At 34.0% G+C, this 27609-nt stretch overlaps 1 protein-coding gene across 6 annotated transcripts in view; it reads right to left on the bottom strand.

Moving 5' to 3' along the window:
- Window positions 1-27609, bottom strand: part of LOC106179118 (myosin-IIIb) — a 58397-nt gene that overhangs the window by 22127 nt on the left and 8661 nt on the right. For 5 of the 6 annotated variants that reach the window (XM_087019012.1, XM_087019010.1, XM_087019015.1 and 2 more), the window contains exons 3-25: window positions 20443-20520; window positions 19666-19772; window positions 15675-15813; window positions 15114-15354; window positions 14644-14709; window positions 14145-14283; window positions 13821-13909; window positions 13221-13335; window positions 12565-12712; window positions 11899-12016; window positions 10888-10911; window positions 9969-10086; window positions 7567-7638; window positions 6979-7117; window positions 6468-6693; window positions 6119-6286; window positions 5668-5813; window positions 5034-5144; window positions 4562-4628; window positions 4306-4361; window positions 3686-3835; window positions 3142-3253; window positions 2573-2824 (exon numbers count right to left, since the gene is read on the bottom strand). In XM_087019012.1, coding sequence (XP_086875138.1) covers window positions 2573-2824; window positions 3142-3253; window positions 3686-3835; window positions 4306-4361; window positions 4562-4628; window positions 5034-5144; window positions 5668-5813; window positions 6119-6286; window positions 6468-6693; window positions 6979-7117; window positions 7567-7638; window positions 9969-10086; window positions 10888-10911; window positions 11899-12016; window positions 12565-12712; window positions 13221-13335; window positions 13821-13909; window positions 14145-14283; window positions 14644-14709; window positions 15114-15221 — 2424 coding nt within the window. In that variant the 5' untranslated portion in view covers window positions 15222-15354; window positions 15675-15813; window positions 19666-19772; window positions 20443-20520. The remainder of the gene's footprint in view (window positions 1-2572; window positions 2825-3141; window positions 3254-3685; window positions 3836-4305; window positions 4362-4561; window positions 4629-5033; window positions 5145-5667; window positions 5814-6118; window positions 6287-6467; window positions 6694-6978; window positions 7118-7566; window positions 7639-9968; window positions 10087-10887; window positions 10912-11898; window positions 12017-12564; window positions 12713-13220; window positions 13336-13820; window positions 13910-14144; window positions 14284-14643; window positions 14710-15113; window positions 15355-15674; window positions 15814-19665; window positions 19773-20442; window positions 20521-27609) is intronic. The other variant, XM_087019011.1, reaches the window with a different exon arrangement.

Consider the following 27609-nt stretch of genomic DNA (forward strand, 5'->3'; position numbering starts at 1 on the left):
GCACATTCTGTCATGAAGGTAATATGAAATTTTCTAGTTGCGTCAACTTGGCCTCCTTGGGCTTTATTCAAGATAAGATGAGATATGCCGACTGTTTGGACTTTAGTGAGCACATAGAGTTTGCAATGGTTCTTTTGTATATACATTTTTTATAACTGTAAACATATTAAGTTAGTTGAATTATTATTGGTTTGGGTTAAATTTGACTTTTTAAATAAATTACTAAGACCAAAGAATCTCAAATGTTCTTTTCAACAGAGCTCTCCTTTAATTTTATAACTTATGGGTAATTATACAATCTATAAGAATTATTATCTAACTGAATATTTCCCTATGCTTTGGAATGCAATTTCAGTTCGTCTAGTTTCACATCTGATCAAAATTCAGTCACCTCTCTCTCTCTCTCTCTCTCTCTCTCTCTCAGCCAGTCAGCCAGTCTTTTAAATAAATATTGACATTTCAAAGTCCCTGATAAGATAACACTGAATTTGGAGACTGTTACAAATGCTTCTTAGACTCTTCTTACGAGTAGAATATAATACTGGTAGACACTGGGGTTTCGAAATTAAATCAAAATCAATGGTATTAATTAGTAATAATTCAATCTTTAAAGAAATATGTTGCAAAATGTGCATATATGAAATACTGAATAAAAATTAAAATATGTAAACTACAGAAAGTTACTAAATAAAAGGTAAGGCAGACCTGCATTAAGTAATGGTACAAAATTTACCACAAAATTACCTGACTGAAAAAGTAACATGAATCTTTTTTTTTTTTATTTCAGTATAATTTTACTTTTTTTTTAAATTTCACTATCTATTATTATTTGCATAAAATGCTACACAGAGGCAAAACACCTGCCCCTACTAAAAACGTGTCCTATAAGCACATGTCTATTATATTGAGTAATATGAATCTTCTGTAATCCTCTTTATAGTGAGTCAGTGCTTCAGAGAACTTATGAATGAAAACACATTTACTGAATGCTCAACAAATTATCTTAAAATATTATTAGCATACTGAATATCATGAACTATCGGTCCTTACATGATTAATATGATCTGTCATTCTCTGGGAGAAGGGGATTTCAAAATGCTGTATCTTCATACCTTTATACAGTAGCATTATGTCTTTTACCATGCACTGCAAGTATGTCCTTGTCAACAAATTGAATACAGTTCAATCATTTCAAAAGGATTACAGGCCTGTAGCCAGCAAATTTCAAAGGGGGCTTCTTTTTCCAAAAAAAAAGCAGACCTTTTAACCAATTCACCCGACAAAGCATGAAAAATGGCATACATATATGACTGAGATCAAATTTTAATTCATGGTGGTCATCTTTTCTAGAACAAAGGGCAGTTTTTTCATCCCAACCCTCACCTTAACCCCCCCCCCCCCCCCCACCTACAGCCCCAGGTCGTAGTTACCGTAGTTACCAAATATCTTGTCAGGTGATCTGTCATACTTAAACATGAATCACTTCGTTGTGCTGTGGTTAATTCTTGGAAGAGTTTGCTGTCACCAATTATTTTTGACAGGTGCAATATGGACTAGAGCAAGCTCAGGTAGAAACACCCTGGTAGCAAGAATAAATATACAACAGGGGGCCATTTCATAAAATATCTGATGTATTGATCAAAACTTGGTCTAAAATATAAGAACAAATTCCTAGTCTTTTTTGCCATAAAAACATCATATTTTGTCCAGTAAAATGAATCATTGTGCTCGTTTTATAACAAGAAACAAATCGAGGCTTTTTCAGACTAATAACCACTCTTTTTTCAGCTCAAGACAGGTCATTTATCCAAATTTGTGGAGGTGAAAATTTCTTTGTCCAAGTCAAGACCCACTTTCTTTTGAAAGTTCTTTTTTGAAACAGGCCCGAGAGGAGCAACCTTATGTAAAAATTGTGTTTTTAGATATTAATCACACATCACTACACCTATAGAGTTGTACTATGGATGGTTTACACACATATAACTGGAGGATTACCTGTGCGATCCAACTGCACAGTATAATTACCAATCATAAACATTTTTCATTTTTACCAATTTATACCTAAATTTATCAACCATTTTCTACAAGAATGAACCAAATATGAGAAACCAAAGTTTTAACATATTGCACTTTTTGGTAAAAATCAAGTTTTCTCCCAATAACAAAGAAAACAGACTAATGTTTTAACTTGGATCGCCCTTGGTTTCACAGTCTGTGTGTGTAAATGCGTCAGACAGGTGTCCCACCATATTTACTTCCTGGTTGATAAAGAGGCTGTCAAACACTTCAAAGGTCAGTGCACAAGCACGTTTTTATATTAGCTTTGCAGGTAAATTTGTGCAGGGCATTAAAGTGCACAGACACAAACACTTTGTCAGAGAGAGAGAGAGAGAGAGAGACAGAGAGAGAGAGAGAGAGATCTGCATTTCTTCAGTTGTACCATTATTTTATCTTCTCTTTTATAAAAAAAATTAACCATAAAACAGATAAATGAATGAATGAATGAATGAATGAATAAATGAAGGAATGAATGGATCAATAAATAAATAAATAAAAGATAAAAAATTAGTACCTTTCTTTCCTGTCTTATCTTGTCGTGTTCTTGTTGAAGCTGTACAAGATGATACGTCCTCTCCGCCTGCTGGGTGAGAATAGCCACAAAGGCACTGAGGAGGGACCTCTCTTTCACGAGCTTTTCTTTCTTGGCGCGGAACTTCTTTCTGGTGAGAAACCCGCGGACATAACTCTGCACGCGAAGAACTTTGGCCTGTATGATGTCCATGTGGAGATTCAGCTGTTCTGTGTGCCAGTATTTCAAGAATACCTGGCATAATAATAATAATAATAATAATAATAATAATAATAATAATAAATATATGAAATCATAAAACAATTCTAACTGATATACAATAACTGTTAAAACGTATAAATTGCTAAAAAGAAAAAAAATGTAAATACACAAAAAGTATATAAACTTTTTTGTCTAGTTCATTTATCTTACAAAATTAAAACCTGGATTGATAATTATAAATCTAAACTCATGTGCTATTCTACTATGGTATTTTCTTACTACTAATATTGCCCGTTCATGCATACATTTGCGAGAGAGAGAGAGAGAGAGAGAGAGAGAGGGGAGATCACCTTGTGCATCCCTATCTCCCATCCATGTATGTTGGCTGCCTGCAGCACCTGATAACAATGCAAGGGTATGGGATCCACCTTGGCAGTCAGTGGGAAGGCAATCATCTTATACCTGGAGTTAATTTGTTAAAAATAAACTTGATAACTATAATGAGTGTTCGCTTCTATAGCAAATAATAATAATAGTAAAGAAATAAAATATTATACAACATTCCTTGCAGCAAATTTCCCTTTATATCTAAAGTATTCCCTTTTTTCCAAATCCATCAACAAAATTACTAGTTATAAGATGACCCAGATTTGATTTCAAAATTTTCTTATTTTACAAATTAAGAGAAAAGGTGTTCAAATATCCAGGAAAGTATTATATTTTGCTAATTAAAGTGTTACACACTTTGTGTGTCTTTAATTCTGAATAAAATATTTCACACTGGTATCATAAAGACATGCACAAAAAGGTACTTGAAAATTTATACAAGTTCATTACAAAACCTCACCCTTAAGTTAACAAACTGTGATGGCAGCAGTGGGGAGTCGCACTCACCTGTCTAAGAAGGTATGAAAAGGCAATCTCGTGGGAAACCCAATGTGTCTGATCCTGGTGGTTTCAAGGACCCCAGTGTAGCGGAGTTGTTCCAGAACCATGCGAGGCTCAAAGTTATCAGCTTGTTTGTAGTTATTGGGCTTAATACATCTGTAAGAAGAGTTTTTTTTCATTATGAGCTACAGTCATGTGCAGAGACAGTGACATTACAGACACACTTACGACAAAAACGTTTAAGTTGTCTTACATATCTGATTTTAGAGGACAAAAGAATTGTGTGCAAATTCGTTAGTTAAGGGACAATGCCGACTTGCATATATTTTACGTACAGTGTAGATAAGGTCCATCATTAACAGCTTATTTGTATTTTTAAAAATGTGTTTAATGCATTATTTCTTTTTTTCAAAATTTTTATTACTATTAATTTTGCTATCAGTTTAAAGCATCTAAGATTTCTTTTCATATATCAGCTTGAAAAAGGTTATTGTCTTGATTGCAATTCTTGCATTTAAAGCAACTATAATGAGAGATTTATCTTTAAAATCTCAATCATTCAATAATTTTTCAACATGAGATTAACAAAATATCTTGTAAGATCACAAATTAGATATCAATCCTACCTTACAAATTGTGGTTCTGCTTCCAGTAGCTTGCTCATGAGATCTGTCAATGAAGTCTAAAAAAGGAGTTTTAAGTTCTAATTTCAAGATTAAAATCAACTTTGGAATTTCAGTCAAACCTTTTGTCCTTGAAGGGACAGTTTTTAAACCATTATATTGTTTTCCTGAACTTGTGAGATTCTTTTCTTAATAATCCACTTCCATCTTATGATATCTATACTTCACAAATTTTTCTAAATATTTCACCAACCCGTACCTGAAATTTTGCTCCAGCAGTCTTCTGATTAAGGGACTCTTGCTCAACAGTTCTTCTTGCTTGGTATCTGGAAAAAAGAATCAAGATATTCAAAGTTGTCTTCATTCAAACATGATGCAGAACCATAAATTTTGGAAGCTACAAATTACTGCACCTCACTGCATAGTTCATTTTTAGTTACTGAAATCTGGTAAATTTTCTACATTTAATTTTCATCACTTTAAATTTAAACAATTTTGAATGTACTGACTATAAATTAAATTACAACTGCAAATCTTAGTCAGTCCATCAAATGCCTAAAGTCATTTAAAAAAATTAAACATTAACTTCCATCACACCCTTGGTACCAATTCACTGTTCATTGTTTTATGTTACTTAGTAATGTTTTTATTTAACACATAAGATATATAATAGAGAAAAAAGAAAGAAAAATAAAACTGCAACTACACCAAAAACAAGACTGTAATCTTACCGCTCCTTCAACGCCTTGCCAGCTTGTCTTGAAAGACTCTTGGTACGTCTGCTGACATCTGGTGCCCGACAACGTAAAATGGACTTTCTACTTCGGATTGGGGTTTTAGAGCTTTTAGATAGAGTTAAAAACATCAAAGTGAGAATGAGATGAAGAAAATACAACCCAAGATGAAATGTCACTCTCTATTTCTTGACATTTCTTCATTAAGAATCAAAAACAATTATAATTTTTCCAAAAAGTGAAAGAGGCAGCTCAAAAAAATTCAGCTGATAAAAGCGTTAGAGAACTGCAGATATATAACTAATTTGCAAACCAAGCACAGAAAAAAAACTCATGATGTGGAAAATTTCTCTTATTCATGAATATTCAAAATAAATTGATGGGTCAGTGCCTATGCATTGGTGCTAATGTGCATGTACAGTATACATGTGTGTGTGCTTGCATGCCTGTGGATACACGTGTATAAATGTGTGCACATGTGTGTGTGTGTTTGCGCACTCACATAAGTGTATGCATGTGCGCACAACATTCTTGTGCAAGTGTGCATACATGCATTTATATGTACACATGTGCATATACGAGTGTACATGCATGCCTGCATATGTGCGTGCGTGCATGTCTGCGTACTCACTTTATCAGCAGTGTTCCTGTATCAGCCACTTGGGCAGTAAAAAGATCACAGATAATCTGGGAGTCACTGTTCTTCATGCATTCTAGGATATTGGGACTAAGAGTATCACGATTCTTCTCCAGGAAGCCCTCCGCATTATAGATGACCTGAAACATAAAAATCATAGTTATTTACTTGTAGAATTTCTTATCAAAAATTTTATAACCATCTGAAATTTTAGTTTTAAAATATCTTCTTTTTGTAAAAGATTACTGAACATTTCATAATTTAGATATTAGACTTAAAATTTATATAAATCAATTAGGTGATCAATTAATAATTCAATAAATATAAAAATTGTTATCTTTTAATTATTTACTGACTACTTAAATTGTTATTGTTGTTGACATTATCACCATCATCATTATCATTATTATTATTATATTATATTTTTTATTATCTAAAAACTCACCTGGCCAGCATAATGTATCACCCCAAACGCTGGGACCCTGTTGCTAAGTGACCGCACCAAGTGAGGATTTTTCGTGTGGTGCTGTACGATTTTGTCAACAAAACTGGAGTCTGTGGCACGTGGGAACTTTGTCTCCTCATCCAGCAAGGAGAAAATACCCACAGGCTTCTGATTGGTAGAAAATACAGATACATATAAGTTCGAATAGAAGTATAAAGGGCATTCTATTAAAATTTAAATGTTTAAAATGTTGGACCTGAATGAATAAATTAATAAATTAATTAATATGCAGTTGCATTTATTAATACCTTAATAAACAAAAAAAAAATAAATAAATATATATGTTCACCTCCAGAAAAAGCTCTAGCAAAGGCCAATTATTGGTAAACTCTATGTTAATCTCTTTCAGCCCCTCCTTATCGTATTCTTCCAACTCCCAGGCGAAGATGTGCTGGTTGAAGTAATACTGGAGCTGCTCATTGGCCACGTTTATACACAGCTGCTCGAAACTATTTGCCTCGAAGTTTTCAAACCCTGCAATGTCTAGAATTCCAATTTTGGGACCTGGGCTGGACCTGAAAGAAGTTAACATGGTCAGACTTATATAAAACTTATCATTTCTTTAATATAATATATGTTAACAATAAATTAACTATTAATTTACAACTCATGTCTATAAACGATAATTATAATTCAACTCATATATTATATTATAATTCAACTCATATATTATACTTTCTGTTACTGTAATAATAATAATAATAATAATAATTAGAATAACAATAATAATTAGAATAATCATATGAATAACATGAATAAAAATTTGAGACATTTTTGAGATACAGAACATCTATACTCACTTGTAATCAGGACCTGGTTTCAGAAGGACATTAATTTGGCGTACAATCCAACCAAAGAGGCGGGCATACAGGGCTTTGGCAAGAGCGTCACGGCCATCACTTGCTTGTTCCAAATTTTTCAGACTGACAATCTTTTCTCCTGAAGTGAAATGATAGTCTTCATTGTTTAAAAATTCAATTTCATTTCACTGGCATTCAGCAAGACAAGACTCCCTTAGAAAACTACTCAATTAAAGATAAAAATCCTTCCAAAATTCAAAATATTCCGAAACCAAAATATAAATGACTTCGAAAATGCATTTTTATTATTTTCAAAACACATCTACATCCACATTGACCTAAAATGAGGTTGTTGGCACTGTATAACATTACAAAAGACCAAAAAAGGTTGAAGAACATGTGTGAGGTGGGGTCCACTTTGCAGCAGTACGGTGAAAATCTATACACTGGAGTAATGCCACGTAGCACTAGCTAGTCTGCCATCATTTGTGACCTAACTCTCCTCAAAATCTCACAAAATCTTGCTTGATTTTAATATAGATTGCAAACTATTTTATTATTCCCATTAAAGAGGATGCCATCACTTACCCCTGAGCCAGGAGACCTTGGATATCAACACTGATGCCAGTTCTTCTGGGTTCACTCCAAGAAGCTGAGCCACTAAAATAATATCAATTATATTTTAAAATTTCTCCCCCCATAAATCAAGAAAATAATTTGTTCAGGGTGGTTGGGGTGGGGGTGGAATGGTAGTTTAATCAAATGACTGAAAAAAAAAAGAGGCGAAATTTCATTATTAATAACTTGAAGAATGGTTGTAGAAATTGCAATTTTTAGTTGGTTATAATCCCTGACAATCTTTACTGAGGTGGATTTTCAACTTCAGCAACTAAAACAATATAAAATATCATTTTAAATTCCACAAATATAATTTCTCTGTTGGGTCAGTAACAATTTGCTCCAGACCAAAAAATATAATCAGGAGACACGAGTGTGATTTTTTAGATTCTTCAAAGTTAAATGCACATTAAGCTAGCTAATTTTCTTTGCTGAAACTTATTTTCTGTAGTCGTATCAGGATTTATAGGAAAGTTTTACAGATGAAAATTAACTTAGCAGTGAGTAATTGGTGGAGGGGAGCTGTTAAACAGCCCTTGGTAATTATAAACTGAATGAAAAGATGTTAACTTTATATCAACATCTGTTGAAATCCCAGTGTAATCAGTTACACACAAATATGTATAATGACATTTACATTCAACTACCACAGAAAATATAAGATGCTGTGAATAATTGTACCATGTACTGTAATATGTTAATTGTAACTGCAACAGATAGCTTTAAGTAAAATACGAAACAAATTAAAACACATCTTACGAAAGCATAAATAACAGTCTGCATATCACAAAAGCATGCAAGAAACGTCCCCACCAATTTTTTTCCTGCCTACAAGTGTGTCGACTATAAAACAAGGTTTAAAGACAAGGAAACACATGACAGTCATGACCACTCAATGAACTGTAATATTTCTTGAAAATTGAAGTTCCTCATGCCCTAGGTACCAAACAGAACAGCAGAACACATTATGCTCCATTATACGGGCACACAGAGACCTTATACAGAGAAAAAGGTAATATTGCAGCATACCAAGTACAACATGATGTGTTCACAATGGGAATAACTTAGAATAGAACTGTCTGAAATTGCCTAAAAACACAGGTTGTTAAAAGCTTCATTTTTAAAAATTTTTTTCTAAAGGTGTGGGATTCTGTTCGATTATTTGCTGATGATCTTTAGCATTTTGTTTAAAGGGTCTAAATTAGTCCCAATGTGAACATGATAATAAAAATATATCAACCGGAAAATATCCAAGTACCAAAACAAAGACAGGAATAGAATATAGGCAAATCATACACCCAGCAAACACAATAATACGCTAAACTGCACTTGAAAACACATTATATATGTATAATTAATATTTTTAAATCTACATTGCACCAGTCATACCAATCATATGAGCCTCCTTAATATGGGTGGATGCAGAAAATGTGACGGGGGAGAAAAACGAGCCCAAAATCCATATTCCAATATACCTTTTACCAAGGACATACCCATCAAAAATACCCCCACACCAACAAAATCCTACCTCCTGCTTATAAAACATATTTCCATAGATATTTTGAAAGTCAGTCCACAAGGTATTTTAATAAGGGTCAAGGTCAATCCACAAGGTCAAAAATAAAGGTCAATGTCAGGTCATAGAAAAGAAGAAGACAGACATTTTCATCGATTATTGAAATATTTCTCAACTAAAAAGGACCAAATGAATGAAAAAATAACTTATACATAAGCAAATTAAAAGCACAAGCTTGTAAAGCATCTAAAACACAAAATTAATTTGATTATAATTACACATGAAAATAAGAAGGCAAAATGACAAACAGGTCATAATCAAGACCAAACAAATGGTGTGTGTGTGTGTGTGTGTGTGTGTGTGTGTGTGTGTGTGTGTGTGTGTGTGTGTGTGTGTGTGTGTGTGTGTAGCATTAAAAAACAGTCTTTTTAACAATAACTGACTGAATGGGGCAAGCGCTATTGCACTATTATATGCAACTGCTAAACATGTTAGCTTCAAAATGCTAACTTTGCCATGCAATTTTCCTAAGTAACAACTGATGTGTTTTATTCATCTACCGATTGTTTGGTAATACTATATGAATGCTTTGATTGCACTATTTAAGATATTTGATGCAAGTTCTTACTGTGTCTGATTTATAAGGTGATTTTTGTTGACTGTGTCTGATGTGACTGCCAATTGTGTTGGGTGTGACTGCCAATTGTGTTGGGTGTGACTGTTGATTGTGTTGGGTATGACTACTGATTGTGCTAGATGTGACTGCCAATTGTGTTGGGTGTGACTTCTGATTGTGTTGGGTATGACTGATTGCGTTAGCTGTGACAACACATTGCTACAGGTGATCTCCCCTTACCTATGTCTAGTATAACTTCATCTACAATGTATACACCATCAGTATCTGGGTCTTGGGCAAATTGTATATCTCCCAAGTGAAGGACTGCAGCAAGTAGAGCAAACACCATGTCTATGTCCTGTAATAAAAAGTGGGATTTTTAAAACTAAGAATTAGTAAAAACATGAACATGTTTATCATTTTCTTTTCAAATTACCATGTACGTTGCTCTGGTCATTCTTTCAAAATAGCCAAAAACGTTGTCAATGTTTTTATCAGTGTGTGATATATGGTAAATATATACATATGAAAGGCCAAAATTTTCTACTTATCCACTTCTGAGAATTAAATTTTCAAACTTATAAAATTACAGTTTTTATTTTGTTAAGTTGTTTTACTTAAATGCTACAAAAATGTGATTTAACAAGATTTGTTTATATATAAATATGTGAAAACTTGATGCATTAAAATGTCTGTTGATAATGCTGAAAATTATGATGCCAAAGATTACACTATAATAAATAACATTCAGTTCAAAAAATTATTTAGAAATTTAAGTGATGTTATTGCTGTAGATTTTTTTGCATATAGAGATGTTTTGATTGAAAAGGATATCATAACTATTGCCTTGTTTTGTAATAATTATTATTTCATGCAAAGGATGAAAACCATGTGCAACAACAATTAGTAAAGTCTAACCAAATTCATGCTAAAATATCAACAATGAATTAAAGAAATATTATGTTCCATTCTTTATTAAGAAACTGAAAGATGTAAAGTTGGGGTGCATAATTAACTTGAAAATGTCAAATCAAAGAAATGTGTTAGCCTTATTATAAAACAACATTGCAGGTGGTTCTTGCACATTTAAATGAACACAATATTTGCTTTATTCAGTAAATAAAAAGGTGAATGGATGAAATATAATTGAAGTGTTAACCTTTTTGGTTTGGCTAGGTTTGACCTGGAAACAAACAACTTATCAATCAACTGATCTGCGGGAATTAATGTACATCAGGTGACAATAAAATTGTGATACTGAGAATAGTGTAACCTTGACACTGAAAGTCATGTGACAATGTGACCTTGACACAAGATGTCATGTGATTATCTGACCTTGACATTGGATGCTTTGGCACTGTCCCAATCAATGTAACGATACTTGTCCAAGATAGTGTTCTTAATTCAATATAGACATTAAAATTAAACAATTAACAGAATCTATTGACAATTTTATTTCACTAGGTTTTTTTACATATTTGAAATCTCTTAAAATGGAAAATCAGCTGTATGCTATGCAATTATATAAATATTTTGAACAAATCAAAGACCTAAAATCTGCTTCTGCTTAGCTTTATTATCATATCACCAAGAACTTTACTTACTGAGGAAGTATAATATTCCTTTGGGTTGCATATGAGGAAAGTATCATAAATTGCAGTAAATTTCAACGTTACCCAAACATTAAGATTTACATTATATTAGAAAGGAAGGATGAGTACTTTTTTAAAAATTAAATTCACAATGTGTTAGGTGCAACAACAATAACACAATCACTTACATTACAAGCACACAGCATAATTAGTTACACAATACCACATATATATGTGACAAACTAATCTAAAGGACATTCAGAAACCCTAAACAGCTACATGGCTTAAAGCTTTCACTTTTTAGCCTAACAGCCCTTCAAAAACACCAACAACTAAGAAGTCTTGCTTTGATGGCAACTTATTTTTTATCCTTATGCCCCTTTTTCCAGATTTGACAAAATTGTGGATATGTTAAATGTAATTCATAAGAGACTATTTCTTGCATATGGACATATGGGTTTATTTAAGCTTTTCCTGTTCAGGTCCTTTCTATATAATGCTACAAATAGCAATACAAATCTCCTACTTGAAGCCAATTGTGTTAGTTGTGACAAAAGCACAATCTTAGCACAACCTACCTCAGATTGGAAGCCCACAAGTTGCATGATAAGTTTGAGGTGTTCCAGCATATCCACACAGTACTTGTAGTGTGCATCGCTCCAGTAGAGGGCACTGCCGTCAACAGAAGACAAAATTCTGAAGTAGATGTGGTTGAAATATGTATTAGCAAGTGGTAAATGTGGTTTTATGTTTAGATATGGAGTATATGTGGTTGTCAATGATTAATATTGTAAAAAATATGGGTTCAGTGACAAAAAAAAAAAAAAAAAAAAAAAAAAAAAGATCTGAAATGTGTCAGGGTTAGTGGTAAATATGGTTGAATAAACTTCTACAAATTTTTATGGTATATGTGGTTAAAAGTTATTCTAAAAAATGTATCAGTAAGTACTGAATATGGTGGGTGGAACAAGTTTCTAATTTGTAGGCCTTGTTGACTTTAAATTCAAATAAGCAAATGGAAAAAACAATTTTGGCAAAAACTTGTTTTTTGTCAGAGAAATATAAAAATCAATGAAATTAGCTGCTGAGAATAGAGCCAAAAATAACATATGAAAAATATGTTTTGTGTGTAAGAGTTATTTCGTCTGATATAAAAGAATGACCATGTGAACTTATGTGCTAAATCCACTTGACAGAAAGAATGAAGGGAACAACATAAAGTAATTACTGGAAATTCAATTCACCTGTGTTTTTCTGGTTTGTCAAGGAGATAGTTCTTCAATTCTTCTCTGTCAAGCCCAGCAAACATGTAATAAAAGATATGGAAATTCTTCTCTCCCACTCCCTGGCTAACCACTCTAGACTTCTCCAGGAGATAGTCATCAATTTGAGCTGAAATTATTAAAAAGTAGATGAAGAAAATATATCATTCAAAATATCTAAAATATCATTAATTTATGTTTAACTAAAAAAAAAAGAATGTAATGCTGCTATTTCACAAAAAAATTCAAAAATTTGTTGCATTTACTTATATCTTTAAAGTAACACACATTATATCATATATTTTGTGAAATCAAATAAAGGAGCAGTGAAAAGTTTCATACAAATAGAAATGTTCGTGTCTAAATATCAAATATCTGGTACACAAAAAAAGAAAGAAAGAAAAGAAAAAATAAAATTTCCTGGGCTCTGTATCTCGAAAGGTTCGCTATGTTGCGCACGTGCGCAAGTGTCTCGATTCCATAACCGATTCTATTTCGAGATACAGGGCCATGAAATCGAGACACTTGCACACGTGCGCAACATAGCGAACCTTTCGAGATACGGAGCCCTGGTCTCCATGGTATTATCTCAGGTCAACAAGTACAAATTTCTGCCAAGAGACACCTGTACTACTCACCTCCGACCACCCTTCCATCTCGGGTGAAGAACAACTCTATAAACTTTCCAAACCGGCTGGAATTGTTGTTCACTGTAGTTCTGGCATTGCCAAATGCTTCCAACAGTGGGTTAACCTGAAATAAGATAAAATCATACATCTTGACTTTATTATGGCATAATGTGCTGAAAAACACAACATTTATATGTGAAACAAGTGATTTGCATGCCCTATAACAAGTTTTGAGTTAAAACTTTGAGTTAAAACTTTCTTGCAAGTTCAAATCCTTGCCTAAATGTAAAAAGCCTTAAAATCAACAAAGTCAGTCACTCTCTTTTTACTCCCCCCATCCCTCCACAGCCTCCTATTCCCTTGACCTTTTTTCCAAAACTACTTTCTGAAAGTAGGCAACCCAGTACATTATTCTATTCTGTTCTCCCTCTTCCCCTCTACTAAAAGCAAATTTAAATACCCATGTTCCACCTATCCAAACTTCTTGATTACTTTTTTACAATAAGAAACAATAACAAATATTTCTTAACTAATTACAAATCATTTAAATTGGATGTGTTGAATGTCAGATATAACAGATTACTAGCAATTCCAAATGCCCGTGCTTACCTCTACTATACGCTCATGGAGATTACTGCCACAGTTCTTACAAAGCTGTATGATGTGTTTTACCATTAATTTGGTGCTTTCTGTCTTTCCTGAAAAATGACAGCAGAAAATCATCTTTTCTACTTACAGAAAAGGAGGAAGAGGATAGAGAGGTAGGTGTACTGGAAATAAAACAGCGTTTTCAAATTTTCAAACAAAAATCTATACAATTCCTCAAATGTAATAACCGACCACAAAAAAAATTACCATCAAGCATATTGTGCTGCCATCTATCTGTGGGCACTCAGCCTACATGCGCCATCTATATGTGAAAATCTTAACTACCTGCACCAGACTCTCCACTGACCACACAACACTGGTCATTTCCTGAGCGTATCATCTGCTGGAATGCCTTGTCAGCAATGGCGTAGATATGTGGTGGATGCTGAGACCGTACCTTTATGTCACAGTATTTTTCTGAGATCTGAAAAAAAATGTGATCATCTATTAGGATAGGCATTGTTGTTGTAAAAAAATGAAGATATAATATTCATAAATTTTTATTTATTACTAGAATTTATCTGAAAATATCGATGTCAAAGTACTTTTATAAGCTTATAAAAATATAAAGAACTCTTTAGTATTCTTTGCCATATGACTAAAACAGAAATACAATTCATATATGTTTATCTTCTACTTAATATGTAGTCCTCATTCTTTGAAATGGCTCATTTAGTTTTAATAAAGGATACTGTAATTTTAAAATACTTGTAATACCTGAAATCTTAAAATTCTTCATACTAATGGTGTATGAAACCTTTTAGATATATTCATTATGTCTTACCTGTGGGGTGTAGATTGGAAGCGCCTTGTAAGGATTCACCGCAATCAGGATGTCTCCAACATAGGTCTGAAATATCGGAATGAAATCAGTTTTAAAACACAAAAAGATGTCTTTGGGGGCTTGCATGCCCCCTCCTTAAAAAATGACATATTCAGCCCCTTTCACCACCAACCCCACACCTGCTAGCTCCCAACAAGAGAGAAAACAGCATTTTTCATATTAAAACCCACTAGAGAGATGAGACCCCAAAATAGGGATATATATATGGAGGGATTTTGTAGGTGGCCTATGTTCTAAGAGGGGAAATAGACATAACTAAGAAAAAATTATATAAATTTCATTTATATATGAATCCTACAAAGTCTGCTATTGCTGTGAAAAGAAAGCAGCAAAGCCATAAAACTTTTTAAATAAATAAATAAATCTATACCACTTATTTGAGAAGAATGATTTCAGTTCCCAATACTTACATATATAACGCCTCTGCTGTAGCGTATCCTCAGCTCAGCCAATAGGATTCTCTCATCCAATTCATTGAGGCTGGCAAGGTCATCGATCAAACCTGTCCCAGGATTCATTACTGTTTTTATCCTAGCAACAGTTCTTATGGCCGCGTTTCACTTGTTTCTGTTATTTGTTGAGGTTTATAATTGGCAAATTTGTTCATTTATCCAGTAGTATATCCATATTACAATTGACCTGGTTTACAACCTGAAAAAATGAATATTACCGAATGAATATATGTCCTTTAAATCTTCATTTAGACAGAATACAATAAAAATATAGTTAGAAAATCAAGAAACTTATTGCAATTCTAATATGTCTTTAATTACAAGCACTTCCAAAATGCATAGAGATTTTTAAAAAACTGGAAAAATTGCTAATAAAAAGAAGATTCATTTATTTCAGTTCACATTTGATGTATCAAAACTTGAATTGTCTGTATAAAGATATGTACGTATTTTGACATTTGATTTTAAATTGCACATTTGAAATAAATAAATTCTGTATTTGACTTTCTTTAACCTTACCTTAAAGGTGTGTTTTTCTTGACCTTTGGCCAGGTAATTAATTCAAACACCTGCCTTCTGTATCCTGCACAGCTTATACTTTGTCCTTAGAATGATTCTGTCCACATGAACTAGTCTACAGATCTCAAAGTATTGAAACCTGGGAATAAAGATTAACGGTTTCTATATGTTTATATACGTTTTTGCCTGTTTACTCTTACCTTATATAAGAATAAACGAATGGATGAATGAATATTATAATCTGAAAATGTAACCTCAGTATCTACAAAATTCATAAACACTGTTTTTCAGGTGGTGATAATTCAAATCACCTGCTATTTAAGATGCACAGCTTGTCCTAACTAAGACATTTCAATCCATAAGGTGAACATAGAATAGTTACCTAAAATATAAAGATCACAGTATCTAAAAAGATCAAACATGAATATACGTTGTTATTTTTTCCTGGTAACTATGTAAAATATCAGATTCTGCTGCTCTTGGTGTACCACACATCATCAGATTTCAGTTATTGTCCTCAGACAAATCAGTCTTCAGAAAACAAAGAAACAATGTGAAATGAAATACAAAGATGGTATCTGCTATTTTCCAGATTATTAGTCATCAAAGCACCTGGTTTTCTAGGTGAACTGCTCACAGATCGTCCTCGAGAAAAATAAATTCGTTAAAGCGACAATAAAGCAATCTGACAACACTGACATCATATCCTATAACTCGCATACAATATTCTGCCTCATACTGTCAATCATAAAAAGAAATGCTGCCCAAGGTATGTACTTAAAATTATCCGAGTCCTATCTACAAGCGGAAATACAGTAATCCGAAAACAAAGAAGCATCATCTTTCAAGTTCTTTTTTTTTTTAGATAATCAATAAAAACACACACAGGTTATTCTTGAGTTTCTGCTAACACCAAGTCTATCAAATAACCAGGGTTTATGATGTTCTATGATAAATATAACAGACACTCTGGAAAAAAAAGAAATATATGAACAAGTGAGACAGCTGGTGCTAATTGACGTTCATAATAATAAAAGGAACACAACTCATGATAGATTGGAAAACCACACGATATGAACAAAATTAATTGGTACTTCTCTCAATGCTTCTTTCACTCATCCTTTTATCAAGATAAGAACATAAAATGAATACAGGAGTTACCCAAAATTTTCAAACACCTAATATCTTTCAAATTTTTTTCAAAAATCGTCACTATTGGTAAAACTCAAAGTAAAATATTTTCTGGTACATGAAGCCAAGTAGCTTTAAAGAATAGAAATTAAATCACATTTTTTTTAGATTTAACGAATAAAGCACTCCTTTGGAAAATATAAATCAATAAACCAATTTTGTTTGAATGAATAGGACAGTTACCGTAACAATTTCTGAGTGTCTGAACAGATGGTGCGTGCTATGTTATAATCAAACAAGAAATTTTGAAAATTGGCATTAGAACATACTGACAGGAAACATAGACCCCATTTCCAGAGATTAGATCGATCTACTTTAGATTGACCTAACTCCCTTGGGGTTCACGCTAAATAGCTGTCAGCCGGGCGGACACGAAAGTTAATTACCCCCTTACAGCTTGTAGTAGGTGGGACGGACATTTAAGACGGATTATCTGACAGTAATCTAGTGAGACTCCCCGCCGGGATAGATCGATCTAAAAGCTCTGGGAATACAGCCATAGCTGCCTTTTAATATATTTTGTCCAATTTAGCAGTGCCATCTGAGTATCTTAATTCATTCTGAAATTCCAAGAAAAATTCCAAGAAAATTTAAATAATAGAAATATGACATGATAAACCCAACGCTCTTTGGTAAAAAAAAGAAGTGAATTGTTTCTAAAGAGACGAAACAGGAAGTCAGTCATGTGATCAAAGCCCTTTGATGGAAATTCGAAACAACATTACTAGCATGTGAAACTTTTTTTCCTTTCATTTTTCTCCATCCATCCATGTTAAGCCGAAGTCTTCAAATGATCCATTTAAATTACAGATCACAAATGGGATCATGCAATCACTTCAATATCCACAGCTAAAGACTTTCTCTCAGGAACAGCATCATTTCCCAGGACACCCAATCCATTTTCTAGCCCAGTCCTTAGCTTCCTTCCCTACCATAGGGGACACTTTGAAGAGAACGTAAATAGTATTAGATCAATATTTTCCCATACTCTGATCTTTCTCGCTAATGGTCTTTGTGTGTACAATCTTATGATCTTCATTTTCATGTGTGTTCAGAAAGGATCTAAATTGAAACTGAAACAGACTAATTGACATCATGAGATATCTGGATTGATGTGAGACAAGATTTAATGTTTTTTGGGTCTGAAACGAGAGAGAAAGAGAGAGTGCAGGTGTGAGTCACAGTGTGTGTGTGTGTGTGTGTGTGTGTGTGTGTGTGTGTGTGTGTGTGTGTGAGAGAGAGAGGGAGGGAGAGAGAGGGGGGGGGGGAATAGTTTGCCTATGACTTATGATAAGTTAGAATCCATGAGAACACAACCTACGAAACAAATTTTTCCAATCTAAAAAATGTGGCATAGAGCAGTATCTTATCATGACATCATGTCTGTCATTTTTTTCCCTTATAACACTCTGAGAGAAATTAGATACAAGTAGATCAATTTTTCCCTCTCTTTTACTCCCTTGATGAGGCCCCTAAACTGTATAATTGGCTGTGTAATGTGATTATCATCTTAGTGTTACAGTTGTGGAATAATTCTGCTGTGGCTTACCAGACATTGGGTAATTATAAGTAATAAAACTCTCTGAATGGCCTTACTGGAACAATTCTCACAACGAGAGACAAGCATGGCGCAGGTGCTAATGAGGGAATAGGGGGGGTTGGGGGGAGGAGGAGAGTAGTTTGTGGCAATTACCAATTTCTTTAGCCCACTAGCCCTTCAGAAGCTACTAGGTGACCCATAGCAGAATTATAAGTGGCCATTAACTGATGTACAATATTTTACAAAATTTTACTTGTCTGCCTTCAGTTTTACTTGCATCTGGCATAAGGGGGGTGGGTGGGTGGGCAGACTAGGGTGGGTGGGTGGGTGGATGGGCAGACTAGGGTGGGTGGGTGGATGGGTGGGCAGACAAGGGTGGTGGGTGGGTGGGTGGGCAGACTAGGGTGGTGGGTGGGTGGATGGGTGGGCAGACTAGGGTGGTGGGTGGGTGGGTGGGTGGGCAGACTAGGGTGGTGGGTGGATGGGCAGACTAGGGTGGGTGGGCAGACGGGTGGTGGGTGGGTGGGTGGGTGGATGGGTGGGCAGACTAGGGTGGTGGGTGGGTGGGTAGAGATCCGGGGAAAGGTTATGCCAAGGACGGTCACCATTAAAATGGAGCGAATGGTACGTCTCTTTCCTGACGGTATTTGACTGGCAAAAGAAAATGTTCATTGAAGCTGGTGGTAAAGATGTCCATCAATAATAACAATAATAATAAAAAACACTGAAAAGGCATCTTTTTCTAAACATCTTAAAAGATATAAAGATGCCTATCAATAATAATAATAATAATAATAATAATAATAAAGCATTAAAAAGGCATATTTTTCTAAACGCCATCAAAAATATAAAGAAATATAAATATATAAATATTAAGCTCCCCATGAAGTAACATCCAGGTTACCTAACAGATACTCCACTGTAAATAAATTATTATAATTAATATCAATCAATAAATAATTAATGAATACATCAAGTGATTGCAGAGAGTGCAACTGCTGTCTAAAGGGAGGGGGGAGAGAAGATATGCCAAAGGAAAAATAATAATTAATTAAGAACAAGGAGTCATCTCAAGCTTCAGTGTTCTGGCTCTCTATAATATTCATAGTTCATAGTTCTGAAAAAGGCTTGGTCTTTACTGACCAAAACATATGTATACCCTTTTAATAAAAGTGAAATAAAATTATCCTATTACAATAAGACATAATCTATATAATTACATAATTATATAATTTTAAAAAATCACAGAATTAAACTTACCTTTTAAAGTGAATTTTCCCTATCACATTTCAACTCCTAAAATAAATTGTCTCAGATCTCTGGCGACAAGGAAAAACTGTAACATTGTATCATGTTGTCGGGAGCAGCTGGAAGGAGGAAGACATGTCAGATTATGTGCCAAAGGAATCCTCATCGTGTGCAACATGGTGGCCTCATAAGATCATGACTGTGCGGACTGTGCACAGTCCAGTAGACTGCATGACTGGCAGACAGGAAGGGAGAGAGTGGAAGAGAGGTGATGTTTGTGCTGACAGGAAGAGAGAGAGATCGAGAGAAAGGGAGAGACTGGCAGACGAGCTGAAAGACATTTTTGTGACTAGACAGGAGAAAGAGAGAGAGAGAGAGAGAGAATGAGAGGGAGGGAAAGAGGGAGAGGGAGAGAGGAAGGAAAGCATAGAAGTAGATGGACAGATATAAACAGAGAGAGAGAGAGAGAGAGAGAGAGAGAGAAAGAGGAAAAGCAAGAGAGAAAGAGAGAGAGAGAGAAAGAGGAAAAGCAAGAGAGAGAGAGAGAGAGAGAGATGAGCTAGGAAAGCAAGCAGACAGACACACAAGCTGCGATGTTGTCAAAGAGACATGTACACAGTTGAACAAGCTGACAAATAGGCTGACACTTATTTTTTAAAAATGACAAATAGACCATTTAATTATTTCTGTTCCACTTTTTCTTACAAAGTGTATAAAAAAACATATATCAATGTGAAAGAAACAATGATAAAGACAGATGTATAGGGAAATATAAATAAAACAACTTACCTTTTCTATAACTTTGTGCCTTTACTCTCGTAGGGAACTTTTGTGCAACTTGGGAATTTCACCAATTTTTTCAGACAGCTAAAACAATAAAACAAATACATTCAAGACTGTGGACCAGGTGTGTTTTTGTCTTTTGTATAATGATGATAAAAAAGATGAATCATTTCTGAAGACAGACGGTCATGTGACTAACAAGTCACATGATCATTAAGGCTCTTTTATGTTACAAGTCAGAATTGTTATGCTGCATAGGTAAAAGTTTAGTCTCTTCGGAAAACTATATACCTTTTTAAAAAATATTTAAATACAAAATAAAACAGAACTGCAGCATACTAATAACATTCTCAAAACTTGTATTTGCTGAAATAATAAAAAGAACTGGAACAAAAAATATATGGCATTAGTCGTTAATAAAAGTAGCCAGCCAAGCAGGATGCCATCTGAGTATATTTGCAGCTATGATCAGGTGGGCAACTGCTGAGGTGGTGATTGGATTTCCCATATTGAAAGTTATTTGTTGTCAGAAATGATTACAATAGGACTTCTCTTGACATAATTCATAAAGAGTCGAATTCATTCAACCAGCCAATGGGAATACATTCAAACTGATCATTTGTGCCCTTTCGCAGCTGCCTCAAGAAAACTATTTCTTTGATTTTCTTCTTTCCTCTGGATCTGAGCACTGTGATAAAAAAATAGTTCTGATGTACAAACACAAGCAATCATCATAAAACTATTTTTAATTGGCACAATTTCTATTCAAGGTAATAACCTTCTCAGTCACTGCCATAAATGCTCTCTTCTGCCAATATCTCTCATTAAAAAACAATTTCACTGACACATTTTCTATTCTAGGCAACTGACATTCAATCACTCTGAGAACAGGCCAGCTGGTACAATATAATATGGCAGCTCCAGGGGGTCAGTTTTACAAAATAAAAAGGACATCAGTACTTATTAATTAAATTGGACTAAACTTAATTGTAAGAGCAAAAATTTTAGTCTGTTTGAAGAAAGTTAGATCAGCAATATTATAAGTCCACTGATAATATGAAGCAATATAGGTGTCTTATTTTTAAATTAATGGAATACTATGAATTTATCCTGAATTGAAGTAGACCAAAATTTTCAGCCATAAACTTAAAAAATAAACGACGACCCCCAGGGCATGTACCATTAAGGTACCCCCTTAATTCTCCCTCCCAGCTCTAGGGGGAATTCTACAAAAGGACTAAACTTTAAAACCAAACATTTTAGTCTGTTTTTAACAAGTCAACAAATCAGCAATTATCAGTCCACTGATAATATGAAACATTATAAAATAGGTAATGTTTTAGAACTATTATTATAGTTATCTTATTTCATCAATTACCCCTAGCAGCTTCAGTAGGCATGCCAGACATTTAAGCCGCTTACAGTGAATGCAATTTAGTAAGAATCCCCACAGAGTTAGATCAATTCAGCTAATACAATGAGTTTATGGGAAGGCTCCCTAAAGTCTCAAATAATTAATGCCCGTCCTCAGTATGTTGGTGCCTGTATGCTGTAACATGATAAACACAGACAATAAAAATAGCAATGAAAAGTGACTATGCAATCCACTAGTGACTCATATAATATATATAATTGAATTACAATTGTATGCATTCACCACAATGACTATACAGTCTGACATTTACTTCCATCTCTTCATATAACATTATACCATGATACCTAGCTGCCTGGGTTGCAAATTTTGTGCATTAAATCTATGCTAACTCTCTACATTTTTGTTTTGTCATTTTCTTTTAATCTCAATTCAACAAATTGTTACAAAGGTTCATGATGATGTATTTCCTTCTTTTTTTAAGAAAATGACAAAGTAACTATAACAGAGATTTTGAGAAATACATGAACAGACCAGGCCAGCAGCTAACTCCATACATTTCACTGGTACACAAATTCTACATATTTAGTACAGAATCCCATTGTTTCCTGCAGTTACAGTGTATATATTCTATGGTAAATAAGACACCATAAGACAATGGATCTACGCATTTCTAAGTACCGTCACACTCATGGCAACTCTGTATGTAACGTATACTTATCAAGATGTCATCATCACCTGAATTCTAGTCTCCATTTCACTGATCTCCCCGATACCTCCATGAGAAAAAGAACATCATAATATCACCATACAGGCGCTTCCCAGGTATAATACACGTACATCCCAACTTCACCATGATACAGCCATACTCGTACAGACTAGAATTGGCCAATACAGTCCAGAGGAAGGACTTTTAATTAACAGCAGGATGTATGATTGCTACTTGGGAAATTGAATCAATTTTTCATGTGCTAATCAGTGGGAGGTCATTACAGGATTGTACTTATGCAGAAACCATGAAAAATGAATATCTACGGAGCCCTCCAAGAATGCAGATTCCGCCAAAGAAAAAATTGCAAAAAAAAAATTCTTGATATAAAATATTACAATGCCTAGATTCAGTTGACAGCTGTCCATCTTGAAAATTTCATCAAGATTTTTGAAGGATTTTTCATTTCTTTTGACAAACAGAGGAAAAGGCACACAAACAATGAAAGCACATCGAGTTAGAAGTTAGAAGATCAAGGAAATACACTCTCTTATGTACGTCTCACAACAGAACATTACACCAATTAAAAATAATCCCTTGTCATGATTTTAAATTAATTTTTATATTAAATGACTGAGATTATGTATAATAATTCTTTTTATCTTTGATTTTCTGGACTTAGTCTTATAACCAGACACCGAAGATGGCAAATATTCAGTCACTACAAAAAAATTCATATGGTTCCATTTTCATGTATACAGGCAAAAAAATTACAACAAAAATTTTAAGACCTATGACACTCAGTCTGAATCATAAAGACTAACCTTCCGGTCACCGATGGATGACCTTCCAGACTTACTGAGCAATGACATAACCGGAATGGAAGATTTGACAAAGCCAACTCATAACCATTGTCACTATATAGTATTGAATTATTATTCACAGTGGTGACTCACCTTCAGATCCTGATAGTGAGGGGGGGGGAATTAAAAGGATCTACTAGCAGATTCTGGATATTGAGAAGGATCAAAATAAAAGATAATTTTTGTCAGATGTCATTTTGCAGAAAATAAAATAAGTATACCATTCTTTGTGACTTGTTAAATATGTATCTTAAAACTTATGTGAATTTGGGTAATCAATAAATAGATTGGACAGTAATTATCTGGCTGAACTGATACAAATGTGAAAGTTCTGTTGATGAATATCTTTTCTTCTCCCTTTCAGACTCTGTAATCTTATTTATAATAAGTGTAACTGGAAGACATCTTCCACACTGTCAGATATTTCCAGATGCAGACAATTTATAGGCAATAATGCAATCCGGGCCACTTCCCATAAGATACATTATATCTAATTAGAAACATAACACCACACATTCTGCCTAATATGTGCCTATTGAATGCAATACATTATGCAGAACATAAAAGTAATTTACAGTATTTTGTCTGGCAAAAATAAATAAATTAATAAATAAATAACTGACATAAAGAGGGTAGTTTAAGATTCGAGCCTTTAAGTGCCCTGAGATGTGTATATATTAAAAATGTCTGTCCTCTGACTAAATGTCCCACAGTGATAAATGTCCTACCTTTGCAAAAATGACAGCTGTATTTGTTATCCTTATTTCCTGTCAAAACTGGTACAAATTCACAATTTTTATATGTCAACTTTACCTGAAAACCCTACCTTTACAAAAATGACAGCTGAATTTGTTTTCCTTATTTCTCCTCATAACTGGTACAAAGTCAAAACTTATATGTGTCACAATCAACTTCATTAACCAAGAGCGACAGATACTTAAATAACGATATCTTACCTCGACTTCTAATTGTCACAATCAAGTCCTCAACCAAGAATGACACAAACAAATAATATCATCTTACTTCAAAGAAATAGTATGAAGACAGCCACGACTTCCAAATGTCACAATCGAGTCCTCAACCAAAAATGACACATACAAATAATAATATCTTACTTCAAAGAAATAGCATAAAGACAAGAAGACGTCAAAGGTTTATTGTGTCAAATAATAACTCACTCCTTCACCAAGGAGACACAGTCAGCCTAGAACTCCATTCTATCCACAGGAATGTCCATTATGACTTCATCATGACCAAATAAGACGGTTTAAGTGGGGAAGACAAAAAATGAAGCGCACGTCTCTCAGAGGCCACTTTGTCCTGAGGTCATGCTATAGGACACTTTTGATTTATTTGACCACGAGAGGGATGGACCCAAGTCTGAATAAAAATAACAGCTGGTATGGTAATCAATGATGAGACTTTTCCGACTTTTGTCGGAATTTCGACTTTTTAAGGGTCATTTGGGTCATTCTTGTGAATCCTGTACCCTGGACCCTTGGCCAATTTTCCTCCTTTTTCAATGAGGACTGGTCTCATCCCTGGGTAATGGTGCTCTCATTTCAACTAGGAAAGATTAACAATTCTTTAGGAACATAATTTTGCAAAAAAATGTTGGTGCTATTCTGAGAGCTTTCAAAGAGAGACATGCAACTAGTGTTTCTTTTTCTTTCTTTTTCATGACATATTGAGAGATTTAAAAAATTGAAAGATGTGTTACTCAAAAAACAAAATGCCACCTTGTCATATTCAGAGACAATTAAAGTAAAAAAATTAGAGAGGGGTAAAAAATGAATCCCACTTGAACAGAGATACATACAAAAGAGGTGCTTGTGCAGAAATCTAAATTACGACAAATCACACTCTCAATGGACATTTAACCAAATATACCTGGCAATCTGCGCTGGTTATGCTTGACCACATGAAAGAGAGTCAGACTGACCTGTGGATACAGACTGACCACAACTAGCACTGAGTACCAAGTTACCACACCTGATGATGGGAGGCACGCAATATATATCACAGATATATGTAAAACTGAAATGGGACAGACTGGCAGGTTTCAGATAAGGGGATAAAACATTTGTGATTTGCTGATAGCAATGAGATCATATTATGAGATTTGGAGATACTCAGGACAAAAAAAACTAATATTATATATGGTTGAAATCTCAGTTGGGGTGGCCAGGCATTTGCTTTCTAAGTTTTTTTTATCTCTGTTTTCCCTATCCTTCATCCCCCCCTACTCTCCTCTGTCCCCCTACCCTATTTATCCCTTCCCCAGCTGTCCTCTCTCTCTCTCTCTCTCTAAAGATTTCTCTTGTTCTCTCTCTCTTATTCTCTCTCTTTTAAATTTCTCTCGAAACAAATCCAGCCAATAAAAATTCACAATATGATCACAATTGTCAGCATTTCCTTAAGTTTGCATGTACAATGAAAAGAAAAAGATGACTCACCCTTAAGATCTGGTACAATTAGGCATGCAGATATAAATTCAACTTGACTGCAATATACACATTACAAATCAAAAGCATCTATAACCACCTATGTGGCAGCAAATTGCATCACAGAAAATAAACTAGAACTTTCTTAATATACTTGTAGCCTACAAAGACACCAAAAACATGTATCAGTTTATGAAATTACACCACCGTGAAGATATAGGCCCCATTTCCATAGATTTTAGATCGATCTATCCCTGTGGGGAGTCTCACTAGATTATTGTCAGCTTAGCAGGTTTAAATGTCTGCCCCGCCTACTAAAAGCTGTAAGGGGGTAATTAACTATGGTGCGCTAGACTGACTGCAATTTAGCATGAACCCCCAGGGAGTTAGGTCGATCTAAATCTAAATCTCTGGATCGATCTAAAACTCTGGGAATGCACCCATAGATAGATATATCTTATTAACATTGATATACCAGACTGCAAAGTCAAGTGTCTCAGAGACAAAAACAGCTTACTGTCCTCAATTAACTTGTAATTCACATATAAGTTTTTCAGAGACAAAGCAGCTTACTGTTTCAATTAACTTGTAATTCATACACAAGTGTCTCAGAGACGAAAGCAGCTTACTGCCCTCAATTAACTTGTAATTCACATATAATTTTCTCAGAGACAAAACAGCTTACTGTCCTCAATTAACTCGTAATTCATACAAAGTCAGACCACTGAACTTATAAAATGACATCAGTTTTAAAAAAAACACCACTGTGTGCATTATGAATAAAATAAAATAAAAAACAAAAATATAATATCACAAAGTTAAAACACAAACTATAATCAAATATCACCTACCATGACATTTGACAGCAACTCAAATCACTAAGAATAAAATGTCTGTTGATAAAGTTGGATTGAATAAAGATATAAGTTTGTTAAAAAAACACCGCAGCATGTGTATAAAAACAAACATCACTTACATTTAACAGCAACAGCATTTGACAGTGACTGCAGTGCCTAAGAATAAAACACTTTCTTCAATAAACTTATAGTATACAATTGACATTAATTTATAAAATAATACCACTGTATGGGAACCAAACACAAATTTCACTCACAATGACATCTGACAGCAATCAACACAGTACCTAAAAATAAACCACTTTCCTTCAATAAACTTGGTCATATACAATGACATTAGTGTAGAAACTCGCGTTGTGCACCCACTGCGTGTGTGTTTACAAAGATTCTTTGGTCCTTAATGACACAGAAAGTGACAAAGTTGACAGACCACGTCGCATCTGTGACCACATCTTCCTGTCACGGGGACAAAAATGGCGTGTTTACACACACAAAGTATAGTCAAAGGACTTTTGGTCAATCTATCTCACAATCTGTGGTGCTCATACGTTTATATATTGATTTATATTTATGCTTATACATTTATTTATTTATTTATATTTACATATTATTTTTGGGAGAAATTTTTTGATAGAATGTTATTATGATTAAAAAGAAAGAAGATGAATATATTATTTTTCTTATCGATTTTTGATATATTGTGAAAAAAAATTAACGGTTTAGTGATGTCTTCTATGAAATAAATTTTCAAAATAAAATTACATGATTGAAAACTATCATTAACTGACTGTAACCAAAAAACTAAACCTGATATAAATCAATAAGATGGGTTTCAAAAGGACACTAGAAACCAGACATCTCTATTTTCCTGCCAAATTGAATTTTCCTTGAAATAAATTAATTTTCACCTATATATGAACCATTGCTG

Source organism: Lingula anatina, chromosome 8 (genome assembly GCF_051362555.1).
Source record: "Lingula anatina isolate TDL-2025a chromosome 8, LinAna3.0, whole genome shotgun sequence".
NCBI classification, from domain to species: domain Eukaryota; kingdom Metazoa; phylum Brachiopoda; class Lingulata; order Lingulida; family Lingulidae; genus Lingula; species Lingula anatina.